At 39.9% G+C, this 24,256-nt stretch overlaps 1 protein-coding gene across 1 annotated transcript in view; it reads left to right on the top strand.

Moving 5' to 3' along the window:
• Positions 1 to 24,256, top strand: part of RERE (arginine-glutamic acid dipeptide repeats) — a 423,849-nt gene that overhangs the window by 287,670 nt on the left and 111,923 nt on the right. The window contains exons 8-10 of the mRNA XM_024750016.1: positions 7,890 to 7,938; positions 13,924 to 14,048; positions 14,980 to 15,079. Coding sequence (XP_024605784.1) covers positions 7,890 to 7,938; positions 13,924 to 14,048; positions 14,980 to 15,079 — 274 coding nt within the window. The remainder of the gene's footprint in view (positions 1 to 7,889; positions 7,939 to 13,923; positions 14,049 to 14,979; positions 15,080 to 24,256) is intronic.

Genomic DNA, 24,256 nt, shown 5'->3' on the forward strand with positions numbered 1-24,256 from the left:
CAAATCATGGGGCATCCCGAGGATAGGCAGAGCACAGTGGTTTTACTCAGATCTAGGGAAATTTTTTTCTACCTTAAAATGAATGGGAATATGTTACGGAGTAGAATACAAAATTTACTTGGATTTTTAAGAAGCTATGTCAGACTTCAAGGAAATTTCACACTTACTGAAAAGACTGTTTTAGAAATACCTGTCCATGCTGGAGAAATCTGAGAAACCCAGCCTGCCATTCTGGGTTTCCTTGTTATCAGTGTGACTTTCACTCCTGCCCACCACCCTTGTAAAAAGAAGTGATTCTGGTATATTGCCTTTTGATTTTCCTAAAATTTGGTGTATCTCATTCTGGACCCCCAGTCTGTTATTTCTGTGGTCACTTCTGAATGAGCTAGTAAACAGAGTTTCTAGAATCTTCTTTCTGTTGATCTCTGTCCACCTTCCTGCTTAACTTGCCACCCTATGGAAAAGATAAGAACGATCTGCCATCGAGCCTTGCGATCTGAAGGACAGGTAAAGGGAGATTGCATGTGATTTCATTCACCCATGGCAGCAGCCACAGGGGCAGGGTCTGACTCGAGAGTTACTGGTCCCAGCCTTTGGGGAATGGGCCAGAGGCCACCCTGCCATTACGTTCTGGGTGTGGATTGTGATGGGAAGTAGCCACGCCGGCTCCCTGTACAAGACCTCTGTTCTACCCCCTTGTGTCTTCTCCCCAGGACCGCATGTCCTTGTCCCTTTTCTTTCTCTGTAGATGCAGGTTCTTGTCATAAGCAGTCACCGTGATCACATAAAGATACTTGGGGGGTCTTAAGCGAACATTCACAGACCCGTGCCTTCCTCACACCGTCCCCTCTCTTGGGGGGAAGGAGTGGTTCTGCCGGGCGGCCCCTGTCTCCAGCCGACTCGCTCTTCTCCAGAAGCTTCCTCGTCTGGCCAGCTGCCGCCTCATCGTCTTTGCATAGATGCTGCTCCCTTTCTGATATTCACTTGCAGGCTCCCTGCTCCTTTCTGTCCATTCCCTGTTTACTTCTTAGACTAAAACGTTTCCATGGTAACGGGTTACTTTTCAAAGGGAACATCTTGTCATTTTATTTAATCCACTGCAGCTGAAGAGGACTGCAGTATTAAGTTGTAGTTGCCATGGATACTGCTTTGTTACATTGGTTTCTTTTGTATTAGATTTCATATACAATGAATTTCTTTCTATTTTTTTTTAACTCAAGGAATAAACACAGTGGCTTACCATCATTGTTGTAATTTGGCTTCTGGGACTATTTTTTCATATTCCAAAGCAAAGATTTGTAGAATAATGGGGATTAAACTCAGCTGTTTTGAAATATGTATATTATTTACGTTAGGGGCACAGAGAAATTCTTCCTTCTTGGTTGTGAGGATGTTGAGGATGGTGAGTTTTTCGTTTGTTTGTTTTTGGTAGTATGCATCACAGCTAAGGATGTCTCGAAAAGGATGATCCCACTCCAGAGATCCCTAGTAAATACAGAGAAAAAAAGGAATGTGTGACTTGAGTTAATTCATTGAATCTCGTGGCATTTTTTCTTCAGCTACTTATTCACCTGTCTACAGTGTATTTTGAGGAAATCTGTTATTTATTCAACTTTTCTCATGTCTGGTTTTCTTTCTTACCCCTAGTCTATCTGTAATACACCACTCAGTTAACCTCTTCTTTTGACTTTAAACAACTTATAATTTTTTAGATTCATAGGAATTTGCAAGATCCTACAGAGTGTTCCCATGTACCTTTCACTCACTCACCTACTCCTAGGAGGTATGGTATAGAACTCCAGTGTAACATCAGAATCCAGACTTGGGGGACATTAGTATAGTGTGTGAATAGCTCTGTGACGTTTTATTGCATATGTAGCTTTGCAGATCTATTCCATCATCGCAAAGATTCTACTCCCTCCCTTCTCCCCCCACCATTCCTAATACCTGGCAACCATCTTTATAATTTTGCCATTTTGACAATGTTATATAAGTTGACCTTTAACTTTGATGGGTTTTCTCTTTTAACATGATTTTCAAACTTTAAAAAAAATACTTTTTGATTATTTTGTCTTACTTTTGATGCTTGAAACAAACAAAGAAGTGAATTAAGGAAAAGGATATGGCTTCTCATAGTGATTCTGTTTATAATTAGTTGTGTAATTTTGGTTCAGTAAAATCACTCTGCCATATGGAGTGTGGCTGGGAGCTCTGACTTTGGAGTTAACTAAACTTGAGTTTGAATCCTGCTTTTTCCAACCTGTTAGCTGTGTAATCTTGGGTAATTTCATAAACTCTCTTAGCTTCAGTTTCCTTATCTGTACAGGTAATAATAGCACCTACTTTCCAGGGTCATCCTTAAGGTTAGGTAAGACAGTGTATGGAGTTGGATTCGCTCGAAATGCCTGCTACATAGTTAATGTTCAGCGTACATGTGAGCTTCTTTATTGATGTTGCAGTTACTCCTGTTATTATTATCTGTTAAGTGGAGCCGTTGCCTCATAGAGTTGTCATGGAAGAATGAAATAATGTATAGAGAGCGCTTCATAAGTGATAACTAGTATTATTTTGCTTCTGTTTGTCATACAAATATGTGATACCTAAATTTAAGGTAATATAGGTAAAAACCCTGAGGCAAGGACAGAGGTGTGCATAGATGTGTCTTGCATTATCCTGGGATATGACTTCCGTCTTTGGTTTCTTATTGCATATGTAGTATCCTTTATCTGACCTTGCTGGGATTTACACTGTCCTTGGTCTTGATTTTCCTTCTTTAATTGAAGGCTACCCTGGTTTTGCCCAGACCTGCTGTGTTAATTAGGCAATGCTGTACATCAGGCAGAAACCTTCTTAGTAACTATGTTTTAAACACAAGAGAGAATAAGATCTGAATTTCTGTGGATAACACTACTAGTGCTCTGATAAATATCAAAATATGAATTAAATGAATTAATACATAGAAATGAGATAATACTGTAAGAGCACCCAGAACAGATAGAAAGTACTTAACATGTTAGCTATTGTTACTAATGGAAGGATTAACCTGGCGTTTTCTAGATTAGGGACCTTTTGAATTTGAGCCTCCAGTATATTTTTTAGAATTTATTCCAGTGACTGTTTATTGGACAGTGACCCCCAAGTTAATCCCAGTCTCCGTGACTTCAGAAAGTGGCTCCAGACTTTACTTTGTTTTCCATTAATATGGATGCAATCAGCGTCCATTCTCTTCTTGTGAACTTCTCTGTGTAACAGCGTCGTAGTTCTTAAGCAGGCTACATGCGTAAATGTCTCGTTTCTTCAACACAAATATAATATTTCACATTGATGGGCTGGAGTGAGGAAGAAGTGTATGTAAACGAACAGGGGAGCAAGTATTACAAAACAGGAAACAAGTCAGTCTTCCTAGTTAGTTAGCCTCCAGTGTTTTCTGAAGTTCATAATGTATAATAATCAGTGCTTCTCACAGCTGGTTTGTGGGCCCCATTATTAATTTCATCAGATGCCGACCCTTGAGTTCCTGTCTTTGCAGTGTTCGTTATGATGAAACGGGAAGCATCATGAAAGACTTCTGGTGCACACCAAAGGACACGCATTGTTGGTTGAAGTTAGAAGCTTAACTAGCTGCTTCTTTCATGGAACACCATTTTTATTTGGGAGAATAACTGATAAACTGTGTTCACTCACTTGGGTAATCGGTGGACATTTTCTTGAAAATGAACAAATGCAGTGAGCCTGCCATTTCAAGGCAAACCAGCTGATAGTATTTTGCCAATGCAAGATTGGAGCTTTCAAGTAAATAATTAGAATTTTGAAAAACTTGTACCCACCACTCTGAGTTTGACAGCTTCTGTACGTACACAGGCTCTTGTTGTGAGATGTGTGGTGATATTAATGAATGTGATTATTTTTTTTAATTGTACAGTTAACTGTGTTAATATTTGGAAGATCTGCAAAACTTAGTGAGTGAATATTTTCCATCTAACCAATGCATGACAAAATCATGGGTGGAAGATCCATTCAAAGGCCAAGACAGACCAACAGATTTTAATGTACAAGAGTCCAAAAGATCATTGATAAGATTTTAGGTTAACATTGTGCAAACGACCTTTAAGAAACAGTCACATGTTGGGTTTTGGTGTAGGATCAAAAAGCATATCCACAGTTATCAGAAAGACTATTCACATAATCTTTCCTTTCCCAGTTATATATCTGTGTGAGGTTCGATTTTTTTTCATACACTGTAACCAAAAGAATGTACTGTAACATATTGAGTGTAGAGAAGCAGATGTGAGAATCCAGCTGTCTTCTACGGAGTCTCATCCTAAGGAGATTTGCAAAAATGTAAAACGTTGCCTCTGTTTTCACTGCTTTTTGTGGAAATACAATCATTTTTCGTAAGAGTATATTTAATTGTTAAATATTGTTATTTAAGCCTATTGTTATTTTAAAATAAATAAATAAGTAAACATTTTGAAATCTCTCAAAAATACAGTTTCCTCAAGATACTCAATAGAGTGTAAAGGTGTTAGACCAAAACGTTTGAGATTTGCTGTGTTAAGTAAAAGGAAAAATGTAGTAGTCAGCGTATCATCATTAAGAGTGTTTTCTATAAGCTGTTGATACTGCATTTAAAGAATAATTCTTGGTGATTTTTATCAAGTTTTGCATCCTAGCAGTCTAGAAATATTCATGTAACCAAGGAATTTTCAATTTGTCCTGAATGAGTAATAATGCCAGACAGGTACTGTATTAGATTCTGGGGGATATAAAAAGTGAATTAAGTCTCTCTTTCTGTACTCTCCAGTCCCAGAGTGGGTGGAGGTAGATGTCCAAATTAGTCATAGCACAGTGCCACCCGCTAACATGAGGTGGGAACCACGGAAGGGGCACTCGGGCTGGGAAGCAGCAGGTGAGGACCCTTGAATGTAGAGTTTGGCTGCTGTCAGAAGAAGGGAGGACTGAGATTGTTCCTTGGATTCCAGATATAGCTGGATACTGGCACTTTCCCAGGAGGAAGGCTACTTCTTCTTTTCATCTTTAGTTCATATACTGACAGCTTTTCTGTCAGATGCATCCAGTTTTCTCTAATAGGGTGTATATTGCTATCTACCTCTTTTCTCTTAGGCCTAAAAAATATTTCTGCCATTTATTCTATATTTGGGAGTACCTGGATATGGTCGGCTAATGCCATTGTCTGCTTACCTTGCATCTTAATCCTGCTCAAGACTAACTTCGTTGTATCTCTTGCTAGGAGACCCTAATATTTAAAAACTGCGTACGATGAATACTTTCGTTGTAAAAATTGATTTTTAATTTTAAAAGGTTCTTTGTTTTATTTTGTGCTTTTCAGTCTACTCATTAATAAGTACCCTTCATTGACATAAAAGAGAGAAACAGATTTCTAATTTTGGCTGTTAAGGTACTCCAGCACGTTTTTTAGTCTCACTTGTATCATTATTAGCAGTATTAATAATTACTAGTATCCTGTTTTTATACAAATAAGTGGTATATAAGCAGTTCTATTCAATAAGGTGTTTGGGGGGGTTATTGTGGTACGGTTTTGACCTAAATATGATAATACTGGTTTATTAAAATATTAAAAGAAAAAAAACCAAAAACGCATGCAAAAAATAAAATAAAATAAAAATGAACCAGGAATGTTTGTCCTGGAATCGGCAAGGACTTTGCAGTGTGTGTAGCAGTGATGGGGAGATGCTTCCATAACCAACCGGTTGAAGAACCTGAAAGGTGAGCTGTGGGCACACGTTGCTGGACGGGCTGTGGCTGAAGCTTTCTGAGATGATGCATTTTGGCCAGACCTCCTTGTAGGCAGGCAAGCATTTGGAGAGTGTTTAGAAATGAAGGAGAGAGCTAGGCTTGGCAGCTATGTTTTGCTCATAGCTGGTTACGAAACAGAAAGGCATGAGCTGGAAGGGAAATAGTGGGTAACACTGACTGCTTGTTTTTTTTTAAAGAAGTGCTCAGATTAAAATAGCCTCCTGGCCTGTGTGACTCCTCTGCATACCTCCTAAAACAGCTTCTCCTAATCCCTGCATAAACTCACGGGAATGTCAGCTCTGCCTTTCAACACCCATTTCCCTCCGCACGAGACCAGGGTGGCTTGTGAGTTAAAGGTCGCTCGTCACAGGAGCTTTTCTTCCACCACAGCCCCTCTTTTTCAGTTTCCCGCCTTGGTGGGGTTCTGGTCCCACTTGGGAAGCCCTCTCTTGCCTGCTGTTGGGCCCCTCACGTCCTTCAGGGGTCTCTCTGGGACTTAACCTCTTCATGGACTGTCTCCTCTTGAAGCCCGCCTAATTTTGATCACTTCCCTTAGCATTTTTACTCTGTTTCTCCTGAAATGTATTGGGCTTATGAGTGGAGCGATTGGACCAGATCTGGTGTTTGGGACATGGCTGCTACCTTCCCAGGTAGATGGACTGTAAGCTCCTTAAGGCTTAGACCGTTTTCTTTTTGTTAGTCTTCTCTCTTCCTTTGTCATATCTGCTGCCCACTTTGCCAAAATAAGACTTTTCGCGAGAAAAACTGTCAGATTAAAAGAAGAAAGTGCTGGACCTGAAGGAAATAATAGTTTTCCAGAATTCATTTTAACAGCTTCAAAACTAATGGTGGGGGTGTCAGATCCATGGGAGAAAAATAAGTCTGTGCTTCCTCTTTGGTCTTGGCTGCCTTATTATGCTCTTCAGCTCGGTCCGGGTCGACAGATAATCATAGAGCAGCTCTCACCATGGAAAAGCCTACTCTTCAGCGCTAGTGAAAATTCACAGGTGACTGTACAGCGCAGTAAGGCCTTGTCACTGGGCACGGAAAGCGTTTTCCTAAGAGGGTCAACAGATGGTCATGATGGTCATCGAGGGTAACAGGGAGCTCTGGGAGGCCGAGGTCTGCGTTTCTTTGTCCACAACTGTGTACCCGCTGCATGCCCTGTGCAAGGCCTAGGATGCAAAGACGTTCAATGAATGTTTCCTGAAGGAGTGAAAGGGAGAAGATACTCCACACTCTTGGGGGTGTGTGAGGTGACATGGGGAGGAAATCAAGAAAGGTTTCAGTGAAATGGTGGTTTTTAGAAGGACCCTGGATGGTTTGGATTTGGAGCGAGGGAGAGTGAGCATAGCAAGTGCAGTAAGAATGACACAGAAGTGAGATGGGTCTTTCACCTCCTAGACCTGCTGGGCTCATGCCCCCACACGCTTTACATCTCTGCTCAATTTCACTTTATTAATAAGGCCTCTTCTGACTATCCTGTATAAAGAACTGTAAAAGTTCATCATTTACCACCCCTTTAATTCCTTGACCCTTTTCATCATCTGACCTATTATTTGTTTCTTTTTTTTTTTTTTTACACAAATTAGAATAAAAGTTCCAGTAAGGCAGGAATATTGTTTTTTTTTTTTTTTTTTTCCATTGCTTTATCCCCAACACCTAGGGCAGTTCCTGGCTTGCAGTTGGTACTTAATAAATATTTGTTGAATGAATGAATGCATGACCGAGTGTGTGTGCTAGGAATCATAAGCTATCTTGTCTATATTTTAATAAGGTTTATCGTAGGGCACCCTGAAATATTCTGAAAAGAAGAAACATGTATTGGGATTGTACTGTAGGAATGTTCATCTCTCTGCAGGGTGAAAGAACGATGGTATAGGTACTCAAGACAGGGAGTTACAGTAGAGGGGTTTCTAGAAGACACGGTTTTAGAGATGCGTGTGGGGTTAGGGGAGCGCACATGTACAGGGCGGCATTAGAAACGGTGGGGAAGCTAATTCTTCCTGAGTTATCCGTCACTTTTCAAGTGAGTTGTTTTCCTTGAAGAACGTGTGCATGTTCATGTCAGAACTATATTATGCTAACCTGATCTGCTCTTTTCATGACAGGAGGCTGAACAGTACCCAGGGAGAAATTCGTGTTGGTCCTAGCCATCAGGTAAAGCAAACTTTAGTAGCTTCTTTAATAGGTTTTTATTTCTTATTATTCAACTGGCCCTTTATGCTGTTGAGCAGCAGCTTAGAACTGTTATGCTGTTTGGAATTTTATATAAATGCAGAGATTTATTTTTTTAAGATCACCACATACATTTAAAAAATTGTGGTAAAATATATGTAATATAGGGGCTTCCCTGGTGGCGCAGTGGTTGAGAGTCCGCCTGCCGAGTGCAACCATCACTAGCGTCCACCTGCAGAGCCTCTTCATCTTCCCAGTCTGAAACGCGGTGTCCATTAAACAGTCACTACTCACTATCCTCTCCCCTCATTCCCTGGCAGCCTCCCTTCTACTTTCTGTATCCATGAATTTGACAACTCAGTGGAATGACCCAGTATTTGCCCTTTTGTGTATGGCTTATTTTCTTACCATAATGTCTTCAAGGTGCTCCCATATTGTAGCATGTATCAGAATTTAATTTCCTTTTAAGGCTGAATTATTCATTGTATATATGTCTGTTCATCTCTCGATGAACTGGTCACTGCCTACTTTCATTGTAACTTTTTTTTTTTTTTGCGGTACGTGGGCCTCTCACTGTTGTGGCCTCTCCCGTTGCGGAGCACAGGCTCCGGACGCACAGGCTCAGCGGCCATGGCTCACGGGCCCAGCCGCTCCACGGCATGTGGGATCTTCCTGGACCGGGGCACGAACCCGCGTCCCCTGCATCGGCAGGCAGACTCTCAACCACTGCGCCACCAGGGAAGCCCAGCAGTTTCTTAATATTCAGGTGTCTGCTATATCCAGATTTCCCTAAGTGTCTCCCTCCCTCCCTCCCTCCCTCCATCCGTCCCCCCAACCCAGGATTAAATCTAGAGATTTAATCACATTCTAGTTCGGTACCCTGCCCCTGGCAAGAATACTTTTGGGTGGTGCTATATAGTCTATCAGGGACATGTGTGTCTCTTAATGATGGTTTGCAGCCATTGCTTGTTACTTAGATTCACTGTCTAATTGGACCTGTTACTTAGATCTACCCTTTAAAATGCTGATACTCTAATCCTATCATTCCTTCTTTTATTAGCTGACCAGCTGTCCCCGTGTCAACTTTTGTTTCCCTGAAACGCATAGGAAAGGCAGGATAAATGCTTGACTCTTTCCCTATTTTTACTGGTTGGTTCCCCAACATCTTCCAGTAGTCATCAGTGGATTTAAAATTATTTATCTGGGCTTCCCTGGTGGCACGGTGGTTAAGAATCTGCCTGCCAGTGCAGGGGACATGGGTTTGAACCCTGGTCTGGGAAGATCCCACATGCCGCAGAGCAAGTAAGCCAGTGCGCCACAACTGCTGAGCCTGCGCTCTAGAGCCCGCGAGCCACAACTACTGAGCCTGCGTGCCACAACTACTGAAGCCCGTGCGCCTAGAGCCCGTGCTCCACAACAGGAGAAGCAATGAGAAGCCTGCACACCGCAATGAAGAGTAGCCCCCACTCGCCGCAACTAGAGAAAAGCCTGCACGCAGCAACAAAGACCCAGCGCAGCCATAAATACATAAATAAATTTATTAAATAAAAAACTCCCTTTAAAAAAAAATACTTATCTGCTAACCAATTGCTGTTACTCTTACTGATGATTAAATTATCCATTCGTGGGCTAGTAGGCGCCTCTTCCTGCTGTCTTTTGTGTCCTTTTAACTCGACCCCTGTGGTCTTTGGTAGAGTATTTTATCTAGTATAACATGAATTTTTTTGTTTTGTTTTGTTTGTTTTTTTACTGGAGTATAATTGCTTTACAATGGTGTGTTAGTTTCTGCTTTATAACAAAGTGAATCAGTTATACATATACATATGTTCCCATATCTCTTCCCTCTTGCGTCTCCCTCCCGTCCACCCTCCCTATCCCACCCCTCCAGGCAGTCACAAAGCACCGAGCTGATCTCCCTGTGCTATGCGGCTGCTTCCCACTAGCTATCTACCTTATGTTTGGTAGTGTATATATGTAATATGACATGATTTTAATGTCTCATTATGTACGTTCCCTGCCCTAGGTCTAGAACTAAACTTTTCTAATGAGTCCTCATTGTTTTAGAGGAAAGTGACATTTTTTGAGTGGCTGCTGCCCAGTCATTATTACTGGGTTAGTTACTGTTTCCAGGCCTCTTCAGGGAACAGATTAGGAAATAACGCTTTTTCCCCCCTTTTCTTTTTTTAATGATAAAACATATCGTGGTTTCTTTCTGATGCTTCTAATTCAAATTCAGAACAGGCCTTATAGTTAATCCTATAGATGAAATTTTCTTTCATCCGTATCTGTATCTTTTCCCCATGTCTCAAAACCAATTTTTAAATGACACCAAAGTAATTATTCATTTGCTTCAATCCCATAATACATATATAGCAGCTCAGAATAACAGTACTTGCACTGCTACAAACAATATGATTATTGGAAACAGCTTTATAGATTTTTTTTTTTTTGGCCTTAGAATATATCCCACTAAGTCTATATAGGCAAATTAGTATGTTTTAAAGTTACCTGAAATGATTCCCAGAGAAGAACAAACACAAAACATGGCTAGGTGGATTTATTTGATTTTGCTTTAGAGTTTTTAAGGGATTGTTGTTCTTTCAACTTAATTTTGTTTTTATAATTATGTGAAATACGAGGCTCCAAATCAAACATGCAAATGAAGTATGTTCAGAAAGTTCACCTTCTTGCCCTGTCCCCTCCACGTGTTCCCTCCCTCCCTGATGGATAATTGTTTAGTGTTTTTAATTGAAGGTTTTGATCTATCATTCTTATTTTTATTCCCCCAGCCCCATGTTCTTAGATAGTGGTAGCATAATAAAAACACCTTCACCACCTTTCTTTGACCTTCTGACGATATCTCCTGTGTTCCCTCCATAGCAATAGGTAGAGCTCCTTCTCGTTTTCTTCTGCCACTTCCTGGGACCCCACTGCATAGGTGGAGCAGTTTATTCTTCCAGCCCCCATTGTTGGGCGTTTGCACTGTTTCCAGTCATTTGCTGTTACAAGTAATAATGCGATGAATAGCTTATGCATAAAGATTTTTATTTTGCCAGCTTATCTTTGGGATATTATATTATCCCCAGAAGGGCGATGACTGGCTTAGAGGGCACATGTAATTCTTAGGATATTACAGAGTTCCCCTCCGTAGAGATTGTACCATTTTGCTTTCTCGTACTAGCGACTTATATGAGTGCAAACATTCAGCCTTGTGTATTGTCACACTTTGGCATTTATGTCAATCTGATAGATCGGAAATGGTCTCTCGCTGTCATTAATTGGCATGTCTCTTATCAGCAAAGTCGACCATCTTTTCCTATGAGTAAGAGCCATTCTCATTTCCTTTTCTGTAAGCTAATTGTATTTCTAGTCCATTTTTTCTCTAGGGGATTGGTCCTTCCCCACAGCAATAGTATTTTAAATAAATAAATAAATAAACAAACTATTTATTTATTTATTGCTGGCTGGCTGGCAGGCTGGTTGGCTGTGTTGGGTTTTTGTTGCTGCGTGCGGGCTTTCTCTAGTTGCGGCGAGCGGGGGCTATTCTTCGTTGCAGTGCGCAGGCTTCCTATTGCGGTGGCTTCTCGTTGTGGAGCATGGGCTCTAGGCGTGCAGGCTTCAGTAGTTGTGGAGCATGGGCTCAGTAGTTGTGGCTCGCGGGCTCTAGAGCGTAGACTCAGAAGTTGTGGTGCATGGGATTAGTTGCTCCGCGGCATGTGGGATCTTCCCTGACCAGGTCTCGAACCCCTGTCCCCTGCATTGGCAGGCAGATTCTTAACCCCACTGCACCACCAGGGAAGACCCAGCAATAGTATTTTTTAATTAACTTAACAAACAACTATTGGAGAGCTGCTACACCACCTACTGTACTTGGTGCAGGGGAAACAGCTCAGTACAAATGTCAAAGACCTTTTGATATGAGTAGCTATTGTGTTTTAATTTTATTCCCATGCCATCACTGTTTATTAAGCAGAACTAATTGTGACCCCCACTTAAATGTTAAACATGTCAGTACTGAATTAGGGAAGAGCATCGTTATTTGGGGGAGGTCAGCACTTGATACACAGCAAGAGGCCTCAGAGGTAGCCTGTGAAGCAGAAATTGTGAAGCCGTAGCCTGCCAGCCGCGTGGCCTACTAATACTGTGTTTTGCCACACAGTTGTATTTAAAACTTGAATAGCCAACATTTAAAACCATGAGCTTTCACATTGAAGTCAAGATTTCTGGACTTCGGAAAAAAATTGGAGGATGGGGCTTCCCTGGTGGCGCAGTGGTTGAGAGTCCGCCTGCCGATTCAGGGGACACGGGTTCGTGCCCCGGTCCAGGAAGATCCCACATGCATGGCTGCTGAGCCTGCGCGTCTGGAGCCTGTGCTCCGCAAGGGGAGAGGCCACAACAGAACAGAGGTTCTCATTCCTGCACAGCAGCATTCCCCAGATGGGGACGCTCTCTCTTCTTTTCACCCTGATTCCCTTCACTTCTTGGTACCTAATGCTTGCATGCCCAGTTCGGGAGCCGCTGTCACATGTGGCTTTGAGCACTTGAAATGTGGCTAGTCGGAATTGGGATGTAGTGTTCTGTTTACTGTGGGCAGTAGAACGTTTAAAGTGGAACATGAGGCCCTCGTTTTATTTCCATTGGCTGCACACTCTGCCTGCTTCATTCATTTACAGTTTCTGCCTAGGTTCTGTGGACACTGGAGCTTTTAATTTAAACTATGAGACTAAAGCGGCCTTGTTCGTAATTTGAGAAAATAAGAACATGTGTGTTTTGCAGACGGTTGACTTTTCTTAGGCCTCTGAGTAGTCACAGCACCCATTTACACTTGCTCTGCCCCAGCAGTGGAGGATGAGAAAACGCTGGAGGTGTTTGAATCTCTAGCAGAATTGACTTAGAATCTTGGTTGTTGAGCACTGTTGTTCAAATCTTTCAAAAACATTGTTAATTGAGGTGTACCTTATGTACAGTGACCTGTTGATATCCTGTGTATACTGTTCAGTCTGCTGTGACAGTTCATAGCAAGGCACAGAACATGTGTCATCCCAGAAAGTTCCTTCCTGCCCTTCTCAAGAAGTCCTCTCCTCCTGAAAGCACTGCTCATCTAATTTCCATCACCATCATTTTAGTTCAGCTATGTTTTTTAATAAATTAATTAATAATTTATGGCTGTGTTGGGTCTTCATTGCTGTGCGCGGGCTTTCTCTAGTTGTGGGGACTGCACGAGTGGGGACAACTCTTCATAGCGGTGTGCAGGCCTCTCATGTTGCAGAGCACGGGCTCTAGGGCACGTGGGCTCAGTAGTTGTGGCACATGGGCTTAGTTGCTCTGCGGCATGTGGGATCTTCCCGGACTAGGGCTCGAACCCATGTCCCCTGCACTGGCAGGCAGATTGTTAACCACTGCGCCACCAGGGAAGTCCCTTCAGCTGTGTTTTTAATGTTACCATGATGGCTCTTTTGGATGTTCACCCTGACTCATCGATACTGACTCTCTGGAAAGCAGCATTAGTTTAGTAGGGTAGTTCAGTTCTTTTTTAGCACCTGTCCTTAGGTGAGGTTCCACTATTTGTATATATCTCTCTGTAAACATATTATCATATTGGAAATGCGTGTGGCTCTGCCTTCTTTATCAAGCAGCTCTTATTTCCCGAAACATTTTTTTGTTTTATCATTTCTTTTATTCACACGTGCCCATTTCTTTCTCCCTCTGAGGACCATACTGGCACTGGTTTAATTTGACACTGCTTCTCCTTAGGTAGAGATCGAGCAGTCCATTGTGAAATCTTCTGTGGTGAAATGATCCTGAAATGTGTGATAGGCCAGCTTCAGTGACTCATGATTTTCCTGTTATTTCAGTGCTGCCAAAAGAAAGAGGCTTAGTAAGCTACTGCATCTGTCCCCAAGGCCTGCCTGCACAGGCAGCTCTCAAGTGTGCCTTGATTGTGACTTGTTCGTCCCTGTCTTACAGGCCAAACTTCCCGATTTGCAACCATTCCCTTCTCCCGATGGTGACACTGTGACCCAACATGAGGAACTGGTCTGGATGCCTGGAGTTAATGACTGTGACCTCCTTATGTACTTGAGGGCAGCAAGGTAAAAGGAATCCACACCATTCTGCTTTGGGAATTGATTAGTGGGCAACAAACGTTCTCCTTTCCCCTGAAATTCTATTTATATCTTGGGCATTCTGACTTCATGTTTTGTTATACTGTCTGTAATCAGAGCCCTGATCCTTGTTACCAGAGAAACATAGCTTACCATGGTAAAATCACTTTTTTCTCCTCGGTGTTTGCCCCACATTAGATTTTAGAAGTCTTCAGAAGGAAAACGTCTTAAGCCATGCATGCAATTATCAACACCTCTTAATACAGCTGAGTAATTGGCTCATTCAGCTTATCTTAAAATCACTTTACAGGTTTCTTTACTCTGTGGCTGTTCATTGGTACCTAACCTAAACTTTATGTTTTAGGGGCTTACCTATATGAGTCCTTGCTAACCTAAAAATGCTGAGACTGCAAAATGAGAAGTTGAAGTGTGTCCCAGACACATCCTAGTGCAGGCAGAGCCTTCCTTTGTCTGCAGGGGTTTCTGGGACTCACTCACTGTAGTATCAACAACATGCAACAGAAATGCTGAAACAGGGTGGTGATGGGATATTAGCTCTGGCTGTTCTGTGGTCAGCAGTGCAGCTTGGAGGCTGCCGTGGGGATGGAGGCTTCAGGGGAGGGGTGACTACTAAGAGTTCTTTTCACCTCTTTTCCACTTTCACTTTGCTTGGAAGTAGTTGATGTAGAGTATGAAAGGAATGAAGTAAAGTTGCAGCGGATTTAATTTTAGATATTTTCTGGAGAATACATCTGGGTGAACTGCAGTGGAACTTCAAGTTTTTTTTTTTTAAACAAGAGCAGAAGCAAGGCTGAGGACTCATGCATGTAGTAGTGGAATTTGGTGTGGGCTGAAGATGTGCTCTGGAAACTGAGGGTCGAAGTGTCTGTACTGCCGTTTTCCCTTCCCGTCTTCCCAGGAGCATGGCGGCCTTTGCAGGGATGTGTGACGGAGGCTCCACGGAAGATGGCTGCGTTGCAGCCTCGCGGGATGACACCACCCTCAACGCACTGAACACAGTGAGTCCTTTGAAGTTGCCCTGGGTGGGAAGAAAGTTCGTTTTTCTCCTGTGCTGGCATAGGGAATATGTGATGATCATGGAACATGAAGGGGCCTGGCATCTGAGGAGTAAGTACTGTGGTCTGCTGCTGGGATTGAAAGATTGGAGTCGTGGTCCTGGTGGTAGGGCTCCATGACCTTGGCCAGCGATCCGGCACCTCCAGATTCACCTCCTGATCTGCGTCTTTGCTTCAGGATTGTGGCGAGCCTCTGCTGAGAGCCTCATGCTAGTGGTTAATCTTCACTGAGACCTCACCAAAGCCGAGGACTAGGCAGAGTGGTCTTAGTGAATCCTCCCAGCACTGCTCTGAAGGAGGCTCCATTATTACCACCATGTGGACACAGGAAAGAACCTGAGAGCAGTTAAGTCACGATCCAAGGTCATACACTCAAGATGTGAATCCAGAGGTCACGCTTTTCCCCTCAGTGTATTCGGAAGGGCTGGAGGGAATAGAGAGAAAGCTTGACTTCTTTGAACATATTTGGTTTTTATACATTTGGCTTTGGAACCATGTAAGTATTTCACATGATTATAAAACAAAATTAAGTTTAAAAAAAAAGCAATCCTTAAAAAAATCTAAAGTAAAACAAAGCACACGAGCGTAATGGTGCTGAGTTGGTTGCGTGACGTCCTGCACGGGCACTCATCTGCTTTAATCCTGTGACTCCATAGCAGCTCAGAATAACAAAACTCGAACGGCTACAAACAGTAGGATTCCTGAAACCTGGACACATTTAAGTATATCCTACAGGGCTGTACAGGAAAATTAATGTATCTTAAAGTTCCTTGAAATAATTCCTCTTCTGGGTGCTTACTAATGTGAAATCATCAGATCTGAAGTAATAATGAATTTGTATGGATTTCTGATCTGTTAATAGTCTGCAGGGTTGTGTACACTTACATAGGATGTTGAGCATGAGGCCGAGCAACTCTTCCGACGATTCACTAAGTATAATGTGAGTGCCCTTTTTGTCTGTCTTTTTCTTGAGAGGTCACTGTAGTCGGAAGGGACTTTCAAAATCATCTGTTCCCATCTCTAAATAGATAAGAATCCGAGGCGTAGAAAGACCACATGACTTGTTTGAATGCCAGCAATGCAAAATACTGATAACAGATCCCAATTTAGGGATCTTTCTTGCTTTCGGGGAAACACGTAGATATCTGAACAGCATAGTTGACTTTTATCCCTGGTCTAGTTGTGTTTCTTGAGTATCACGTAACGTTATAATAGTCTCATGTTGGAGGCTGATTCATCTTGCTGCCATGTTCTAAATAAGTGAATGATTTAGCATATTCCCATTTACTTTCTCACCTATTTGATGCTTTGAATTGTTGTTGTTATAAGGAATCCTTATTCTGAACATATAGTGATAGAGCCAGAAGGGGCCTTTGAGATTATTTTTACAGATGAGAAAACTGAGACCCAGAGATTGATGATACTGCAAACAGTGGCTATGACAGATGTATGTCTGTGAATTCAGAATACCCTAAAAAATGTGTGTATATTTAAAGTAACTCTTTGATGTGAGTTTGTTTTCTGTTGGGTTTTTGTATAAAATCTTTATGAAAAAAATTCTCCTTTCATGACTCTGCTGATCAGTTGAATTTTGAATAACAAAGATGTTGCCATATTTAATTAAATGTCTGTTTTTGGCACTTTCCTGAATTTATCTAATTTATTCTTATTCCAGCCCCTCTAAGGATTCTGTACAACATACTTCTGTACAGAAATAATTCGGGTTATTTTTGCCTGTGATCCTTTGTAGCAAGTTCCTTCTGAAGTTTTCTTCAGCATTGCCAGAGGGTTTTGGCTTTATGGGTTTTTGTTTCTGAGAAGGTACCTTCTCATCACTTGAAAATCTTCCTGCCTAGGTGAGCCCAAGATGGCTCAGGTGTCGGGTTATGCAGTACAAGTGCATTTAGCCATCAAAAGACTGCGTTGTGTGCTCATTTTGTGATGAAAAGAAACTTCTAGTGGCTGTTTTAATTTTTAAACTTCATTGTTGTACTGGCTCACAGAAACTGTAGGCACTTTCTTTAATGAGAAGTGGAGTGATTGGAAAAATCTTGAGAGAAGTTAATGTTTATTTTGACTTCCTTGGAGTAAGGGGGTTTTGAATTACGTTAAGGAATAAAAAGATAAATGCATTGTCACGTGAGAAGTATTTGTTGTTTCTTAGAGTGTAGCATAGAGTCAAAACAAGGTTAGGCATTTATCAGCTTAGGAAATAGACACAGGTTTATTCTATTTCCCAGTACAATGTAGAAATTTAAAGTATACGGAATCTGCAGTACGGCTACATTAGAGTATGTTTAATATCCCAGTAGGACTATTCGAATTAAAATGCATTTAAGTAAATAGTTTAATGTTTAAAACTGTAGTCACTAATAAAACATTTTTAAACTGTTAGTTCTTTTAGACAACTATATGTACCTGTTTTAAAACACAGGGTCTTCAGGATTACTTGTTTTGACTTTTTTCTTCATTATTCGCAAATGAGAGTTTTAGTGTGTATTTAAAAAAACTTATTGGGGTGTAATTTCTGTATAATAAATTGCTCTGGTTTAAAGTACACAATTGGATGAGCTTTTGTAGATGTGTGTGCCAATGAAACTACTACAGTGTTCAAGATAGAAATCATTTCCAGCATCTGCAGAAGTTGCCTCATGCCCTTTTATAATCCTTTGCTGCTTCCAGTCTCAGATAACCACTGATATGTTTTCTCTCTTTATAGATTAGTTGCATTTTCTAGAATGTCACATGAATAGAATAATTTTGTATGTAATACTTGGGGTCTGGATTCTTTCAGCATAGTAATATTAGAGTAGATTTATATTGTTGCATTATCAATAGCGCATTCCTTTTTATTGCTGAGCAGTATTCCAGTGTATGGATATTCATAACATTTTATCCATTCACCTGGTGATGGACATTTTTTTTTTCCCCAAGCTTTTGGCCATTATGAACCTTGTTATGCAAGCCTTTCTGTAGAACATATACTTTCATTTCTCTTGAGTGAATACCTGGCAGTGAAGTTGCAGGAATGTATATATGCAGGTAGCTTTTTAAGAAACTGTCAAACAGGTTTCCACAGTGGCTGTAGCATTTTACATTCCCATCAGTAGTGTGTTAGAATTTCAGTTCTTCAGCATGCTCCATGAGACTTGATGTTTTCAGTCTTTAAAATTTTTAGCCATTCTAATGGATGTGGAGTGATATGTCATTGAGGTTTTCATTTAAATTTCCTGACTGTTGGTAATGTTGAGCATCTTTTCATGTCTTAAAGCCCATTTGTATATCTTCTTTTGTGAAGTAACTTTCGCCTAATTTAAAAAATTGAATTATTTGGCCTTTAGTATGATTTATTTGTAAGAATTTATATTGCAAATACAAGTGCCTTGATACATGTATTGTAAATATTTTCTCCCATACTATGACTTTTTTTTTTGTTTATAATGGTGTGTTTCTAAGAGTAAAATAACTTAATTTTGCTGAAGTCTGATGTATCTTTTTCCTTTTATGAAAGTTTCTTTGATCATCCCATGATTACAAAGATTGTTTCTATGCTTTCTTCTTGAAGTTTTAGTTCTTACATTTAGACCTGTTGTTCATTTCAAATTAATTTTGCATGTGATTGCAAGGTAGAGGTGAAAGTTCATTCTCTCCTACACAGATGCCAGTTGTTGGAGCCGCATTTGTTGAAAATATTCTTTTCTCATTGAATTGCCTTGATGCCTTTATTGAACAAGCACTGATTGTATATGTTTGGGTTTTTTTTTTAATATTCTATTATGTTTAACTGATCTAATATTATATCAATTTTTTCTTTTTACCAGTACTTCAGTATTTTGAATACTATAGCTTTATAGGAACTCAGGTGGTATAAGTCTTTCTATTTTGTACTTGTTTTCAAGGTTGCTTTGGCTCTTTTAGGTCATTTGCATTTCCATATAAATTTCAAAATCAGCTTGTCAGTTTCTATTTTTAAAAAGGCTTTGATGGAATTTTGGTTGAGATTGCATTGAATCTGTGGATCTATTTAGGAAGACTTGACATCTTAACAATTTGAATCTTCGAATCCATGAACATGATATAGTATCTCTCCCTTTTTAAAAAAGATTTCTTTAATTTTTTTGAGTAAGACTTTGCAGTTTTCACTGTACAAGTTTTGTACATATTTTTTCAAATTTATCCCTTAAGTAATTATTGTTTGAAGATTCTATTGTTAATAAAATTGTATTTTAAAATTTCATTGTCTACGTGTTCATTGTTAGGATAGACGTACAATCAGTTTTTATGACTTTACCTTGTATTATTTTATACAAAGAATACACGGTCAACACTAGTAGCTTTCTGGTTGGTTCCTTAGGATTTTCTGTGTGCACGGTCATGTCATCTGCAAATAAAGATAGCTTTACCTCTTTCTGATTTATGTGTTTTATTACTCTTCTGTGCTTTCTTGCACTTGCTTGAACCTCCAGTACAGTACTGAATAGAAATGATGAGAATGGACATCTTTGCTTTCTTTCTCATTTTAAGGAAAAAACATTCAGTCGTTTAGTGTTAAGTACAATGTAGGATTTTTGTTGTTGTTTAGTCAAGCCGAGAATGTTCCCTTTTATTTCTAAGTTTGTTGAGGTTTTTACCATGAATGGCCATTGAATTTTGTCAGATGCTGTTTTTTTTTCTTTTGTATCTAATGAAATGATCATATGGTTGTTATATACTTTATTTGTTAGTATGGTGAATTATATTTATTCATTTCAGATGTTAAACCAACTGTGCATTCCTAGATTAAATCCTGCTTGGGCATTCTGTACTATTGGATTCAGTTTGCTATTATTTTGTTAAAAACTTTTACATTTGTGTTCATGAGGGATAGTGAGCTGTAGTCTTCTTTCCTTGTAATTTCTTTTTCTGGTTTTGATATCAGAGTAATACTGACTTCAGAAATTAGTTGGGAAATATTTCCTCCTACTCTGTTTTTCTCTTATAAAGGATTGATCTTTTTTCTTTGTTAAATGTTTGATAGAATTGACAGTGAAGCCGTCTGGGACTAAATTTTTTTTAATGGAAACTTAACGAGTGTTACTGAAACCAGGTTCGTACTGCTCACCACACAACAGGCCAATAAATCGAGAGAGGAATAGTGACTTTATTCCGGAAGCTGGCAGACCAAGAAGATGCGGACTGTGTCCCAGAGAACCGCCTCACCTGAGTTAGAATTCAGGCTTCTTTTATACCAAAAGGGAGGGGAGTGCCAGCATGACTCAGCGCAGGTAACAGAGCCCAAGTGTTAAGAGCTAAAGGTATAGGTCTGATATGGAGTCAGGTTTGTTCTTCTCTGTTACAAAAGTACAGATAGACATAGGCCTATTCAGATTTTATATTTTGTTATGTGTCACTAGTAATCTGTTGATCTCTAAATGTTTTATTTCATCTGGGATATTAAATTTGTTGGTATAAATTACGAATTATTTCTGTAGTATCTTTTTTTTTTTTTTTTTTTTTGCGGTACATGGACCTCTCACTGCTGTGGCCTCTCCCGTTGCGGAGCACAGGCTCCGGACGCGCAGGCTCAGCGGCCATGGCTCACGGGCCCAGACGCTCCGCGGCATGTGGGATCTTCCCGGACCGGGGCACGAACCTGTGTCCCCTGCATTGGCAGGCGGACTCTCAACCACTGCACCACCAGGGAAGCCCTGTAGTATCTTTTTAATGTCTATAGGAATCTGTAATTTTGACTTTGAATTCTTAATATTGCTAATTTGTTTCCTCTTAATCATGCTAAAATAGAAGGTTATCAATATTATTGATCTTTTCAGATAGGTAGCGTTTGGTTTCATTGATTTTTCTCTGTCTGATCTCCCAATCTTATTTTTATTATTTCTTTTCTACTTATTTTGGGTTGATTTGATTACTTTTCCCCCTAGCTTCCTAAAATGGGATCTTAGATAACTGATTTTATCACAAATTCTAATTTGTAATTAGAATGGAACATTCTGTTACCATTTTGTTAAAAATTTTATGTGTGATTTCTTCTTTTACCCATGGATTGTTTGGAATTAAATTGTTTAATCACCAGGGCCTTGGGATTTCTCTCTCCCTGCCCCGCCTCTCTCCCTGCCCTCCCTCTCTCCCCATCCTCTCTCTCCCGGCCACCTCCTCCCCCCCCCTTTTGGAATGTTATTGATTTCTAATTTAGTTCTGCTGTGGTCAGAGTACCCAGTAAGATTTCAGTCTTTTGAAATCTGAGACTTGTTTCTTGGCTCAGCATGTGATTTACCTTGGTGAATGTTCCGTGTACACTTGTAATGAACTTATGTTCTGCAGTTGTTAGGTGTACTGTTTTATTATTGTCAGTTTCTTTGAGGTGGTTTATATTATCATTCAGATCTTCTGTGTCCTATCTAGTTGTATTGTCAGTTACTCAGAAAGGTGTGTTAAAGTCTTGTGAATTTGGTTATTTCTCCTTTTAATTCTGTTAGTTTTTGCTTCATATGTATAGAAATTGTGTCTTTATCTTTCTCCCTGTAGTGACCCTTTAACATTTTTGGTGTAACCCTTTTGTCATGAACTCAGTTTTGTCTAAAATTAGTACAGCTACTCTGGCTTTCTTATGCCTGTTGTCTGCATATGGTATATCTTCTTCCAGCTTCTTACTTTGAATCCTGATTTTTACTTTTATTTAAAGCACCTCTCTTGTGTACTTTAAGCTTTTCAGTTGTTTCTTGCTTTTTTATCCAGTCTGGCTCTGCCTTTTGTTTGGAGTGTTTAGTCCATTTTAATGTAGTGCAGGTGATTCTCGGGTTGTATAAAACTTGAGCCACATACAGTTTTAATAGCAGAGCTGTCATTGGAGAATCACAGAAGTAGTTAATATATAAATATCTTACTTTCATGGCCACATGATGAGACTTTTGATTCAGCAGTGGACTTGCAGACTAGTTAGGTAAACAGTTCTTTGTGTACTCATTCATGTTAAATGTATTTCTTATCTTTTTACTTCTTACATAAAAAGCAGTTTTATACTGATAGAGAGGAAGAAGATGTAATAAATGTGTTGGCCTCTCTTATTGCAAGAGGAGGGTGTGCACAGGCTCCAGACACGCAGGCTCAGCGGCCATGGCTCACGGGCCCAGCCGCTCCACGGCATGTGGGATCTTCCCGGACTGGGGCACGAACCCGTGTCCCCTGCGTTGGCAGGTGGATTCTCGACCACTGCGCCACCAGGGAAGCCCCAAGAGGGGGGCTGTTCTTAGTAACCACAGGCCTACTCCTTAATGTGCGTCAGCAAAGATAGTTTTATTATACTTTACTATTTTAAATTGTGAATACCTGTGAACGCAAAATTGTTTTATTCATACATTTATGGTATACATATGTTAAATAACATACTAAAACATGACAGAGCAATGGTGCTACCTCTGGACTATCTTAATAGAAATGTTTCTGTGTGTGCTGTGCCACGCATGTTTCTCCAAATGAAATTCTAATTAGGCTTATTGTACACGTTTAGCATATATGTAAATTTTAAGCATAATTGCTAGGTGACATAGAAATGGCCTGTATTATTCTAATGGAATTTACTCAGCCATCTTTAAAGGCGTACATTTATTTGGCCTTTTATAAAATAGACCTTTATATTTATGCTTGGAAACTGCCCCAGAGCCCTTTCGTTTGAGACTAGGGTTTTCTGGAAAATATCATGCTGACTTATTTTTCCTAAATTGGTCTGGATTTTATTATTTGAGCTCAGGTCTCTTTCCCATTTTCTAAATACAGTTCAAATTCTTTGGCTTCTCTTTCTCAGAAACTTATTTGCATTCTTATGTTTACCTTCTCTTGCTAACACTAAACATATACATTTTCACTGTGTATAAGTAAAATTTATAATCATGCAGCAAAGATTTCACCTTTGCCTGGACAGTTTTATTCCCTGAAATATGGATGGCTGTTAGACATTTGGATTAAGCTTTTTACATATTCAAGAGAGTGTATACGTGTTTGCTTACTTATTTATGCACACCCACATCTCCTTCAACAAAGGATGAAAGGCCTCCAGTAGCTTAATCGTTAGTTTTTATCTCTGATCTATAAATATCACTATTTGTTAACCACTGAGTGTTAATCATCTTTGTTTTCTGCGCTCTAGCCGATGCCTGGTACAGGGTAGAGAGGACTAAATATTTGTCGAATTGATGGAATACATAAATCGGGTCCAAGTCACCGTCACATTTGATCATGCAGAACCTGTTGTTGTAGAGTTGGCATAGCAGAGTATGCAGATAAGCCTGCTTTAAGGATCATTTTCATCTTCCTCTCTTTCATTCTAAAAAATTAAGTCTATAGAATTTCTGTCAGAGATCTTCTATTTGTTCCTTGTAAATGGACTTCACTAAAGCATCTGGCCCTGGATTAGCTTTGCAGTGCTTCAGACTTTAATGAATGTTGAGTCTGTTCCAGCTCCCAGATAAGACATTGCCAGGAGGCCCTTTTTTTTTACTTTGCCTAAGGTATATGATCAGGATTCTTCTGAAATTCATTCCACACTCACACCCTTTGCTTAAATTCTTCTCTTTTTACTATTTCTCCATTGGATTAGTCCCCATTAATTGGTTGTAGGGTGGTGGTTTTTTTGTCTCAGGATTTTGGTTGGAAAGAGTAATAGTTGATAGTGCTATATGATTTCTTTTGATGGAAATCCAGTAATTACAAGAACACCTTATTTAAATCAGTCTTGACAAGCACCTTTGCTAGGGTTTTATTTATGTTGTAACAGGATATTGGACTCTACCTCATATTGCATTCTTAATGATAGTAGAAGTGAAATTGCTGAAAGAGACCACGTAGTGAAGTTTTCTGGTGTAACCATGACCTTTTCAACTGATTATCAGCATAATAATAGACAAATTTGAGTTTTTATTTATTGTGCTTTGACCAATTAGAAATATTTTGAACTTTTGTTCTGAAAATTTTTTGTGTTAGAAATTTACCCATGTGGTTCCCTTTGGGCTGAGAACTTCAGACATTCACTTCTGTTCAAAAGTTACACGAAACAGCACTTCTCACACAAATTATATGACTTAATTCATTTTATCTTGTTTGAAGATGACTTTTTTTTTTTTTTTGCGG

This window comes from Neophocaena asiaeorientalis, unplaced genomic scaffold (assembly GCF_003031525.2).
Source record: "Neophocaena asiaeorientalis asiaeorientalis breed wild unplaced genomic scaffold, Neophocaena_asiaeorientalis_V1.1 scaffold275, whole genome shotgun sequence".
Classification (NCBI taxonomy): domain Eukaryota; kingdom Metazoa; phylum Chordata; class Mammalia; order Artiodactyla; family Phocoenidae; genus Neophocaena; species Neophocaena asiaeorientalis.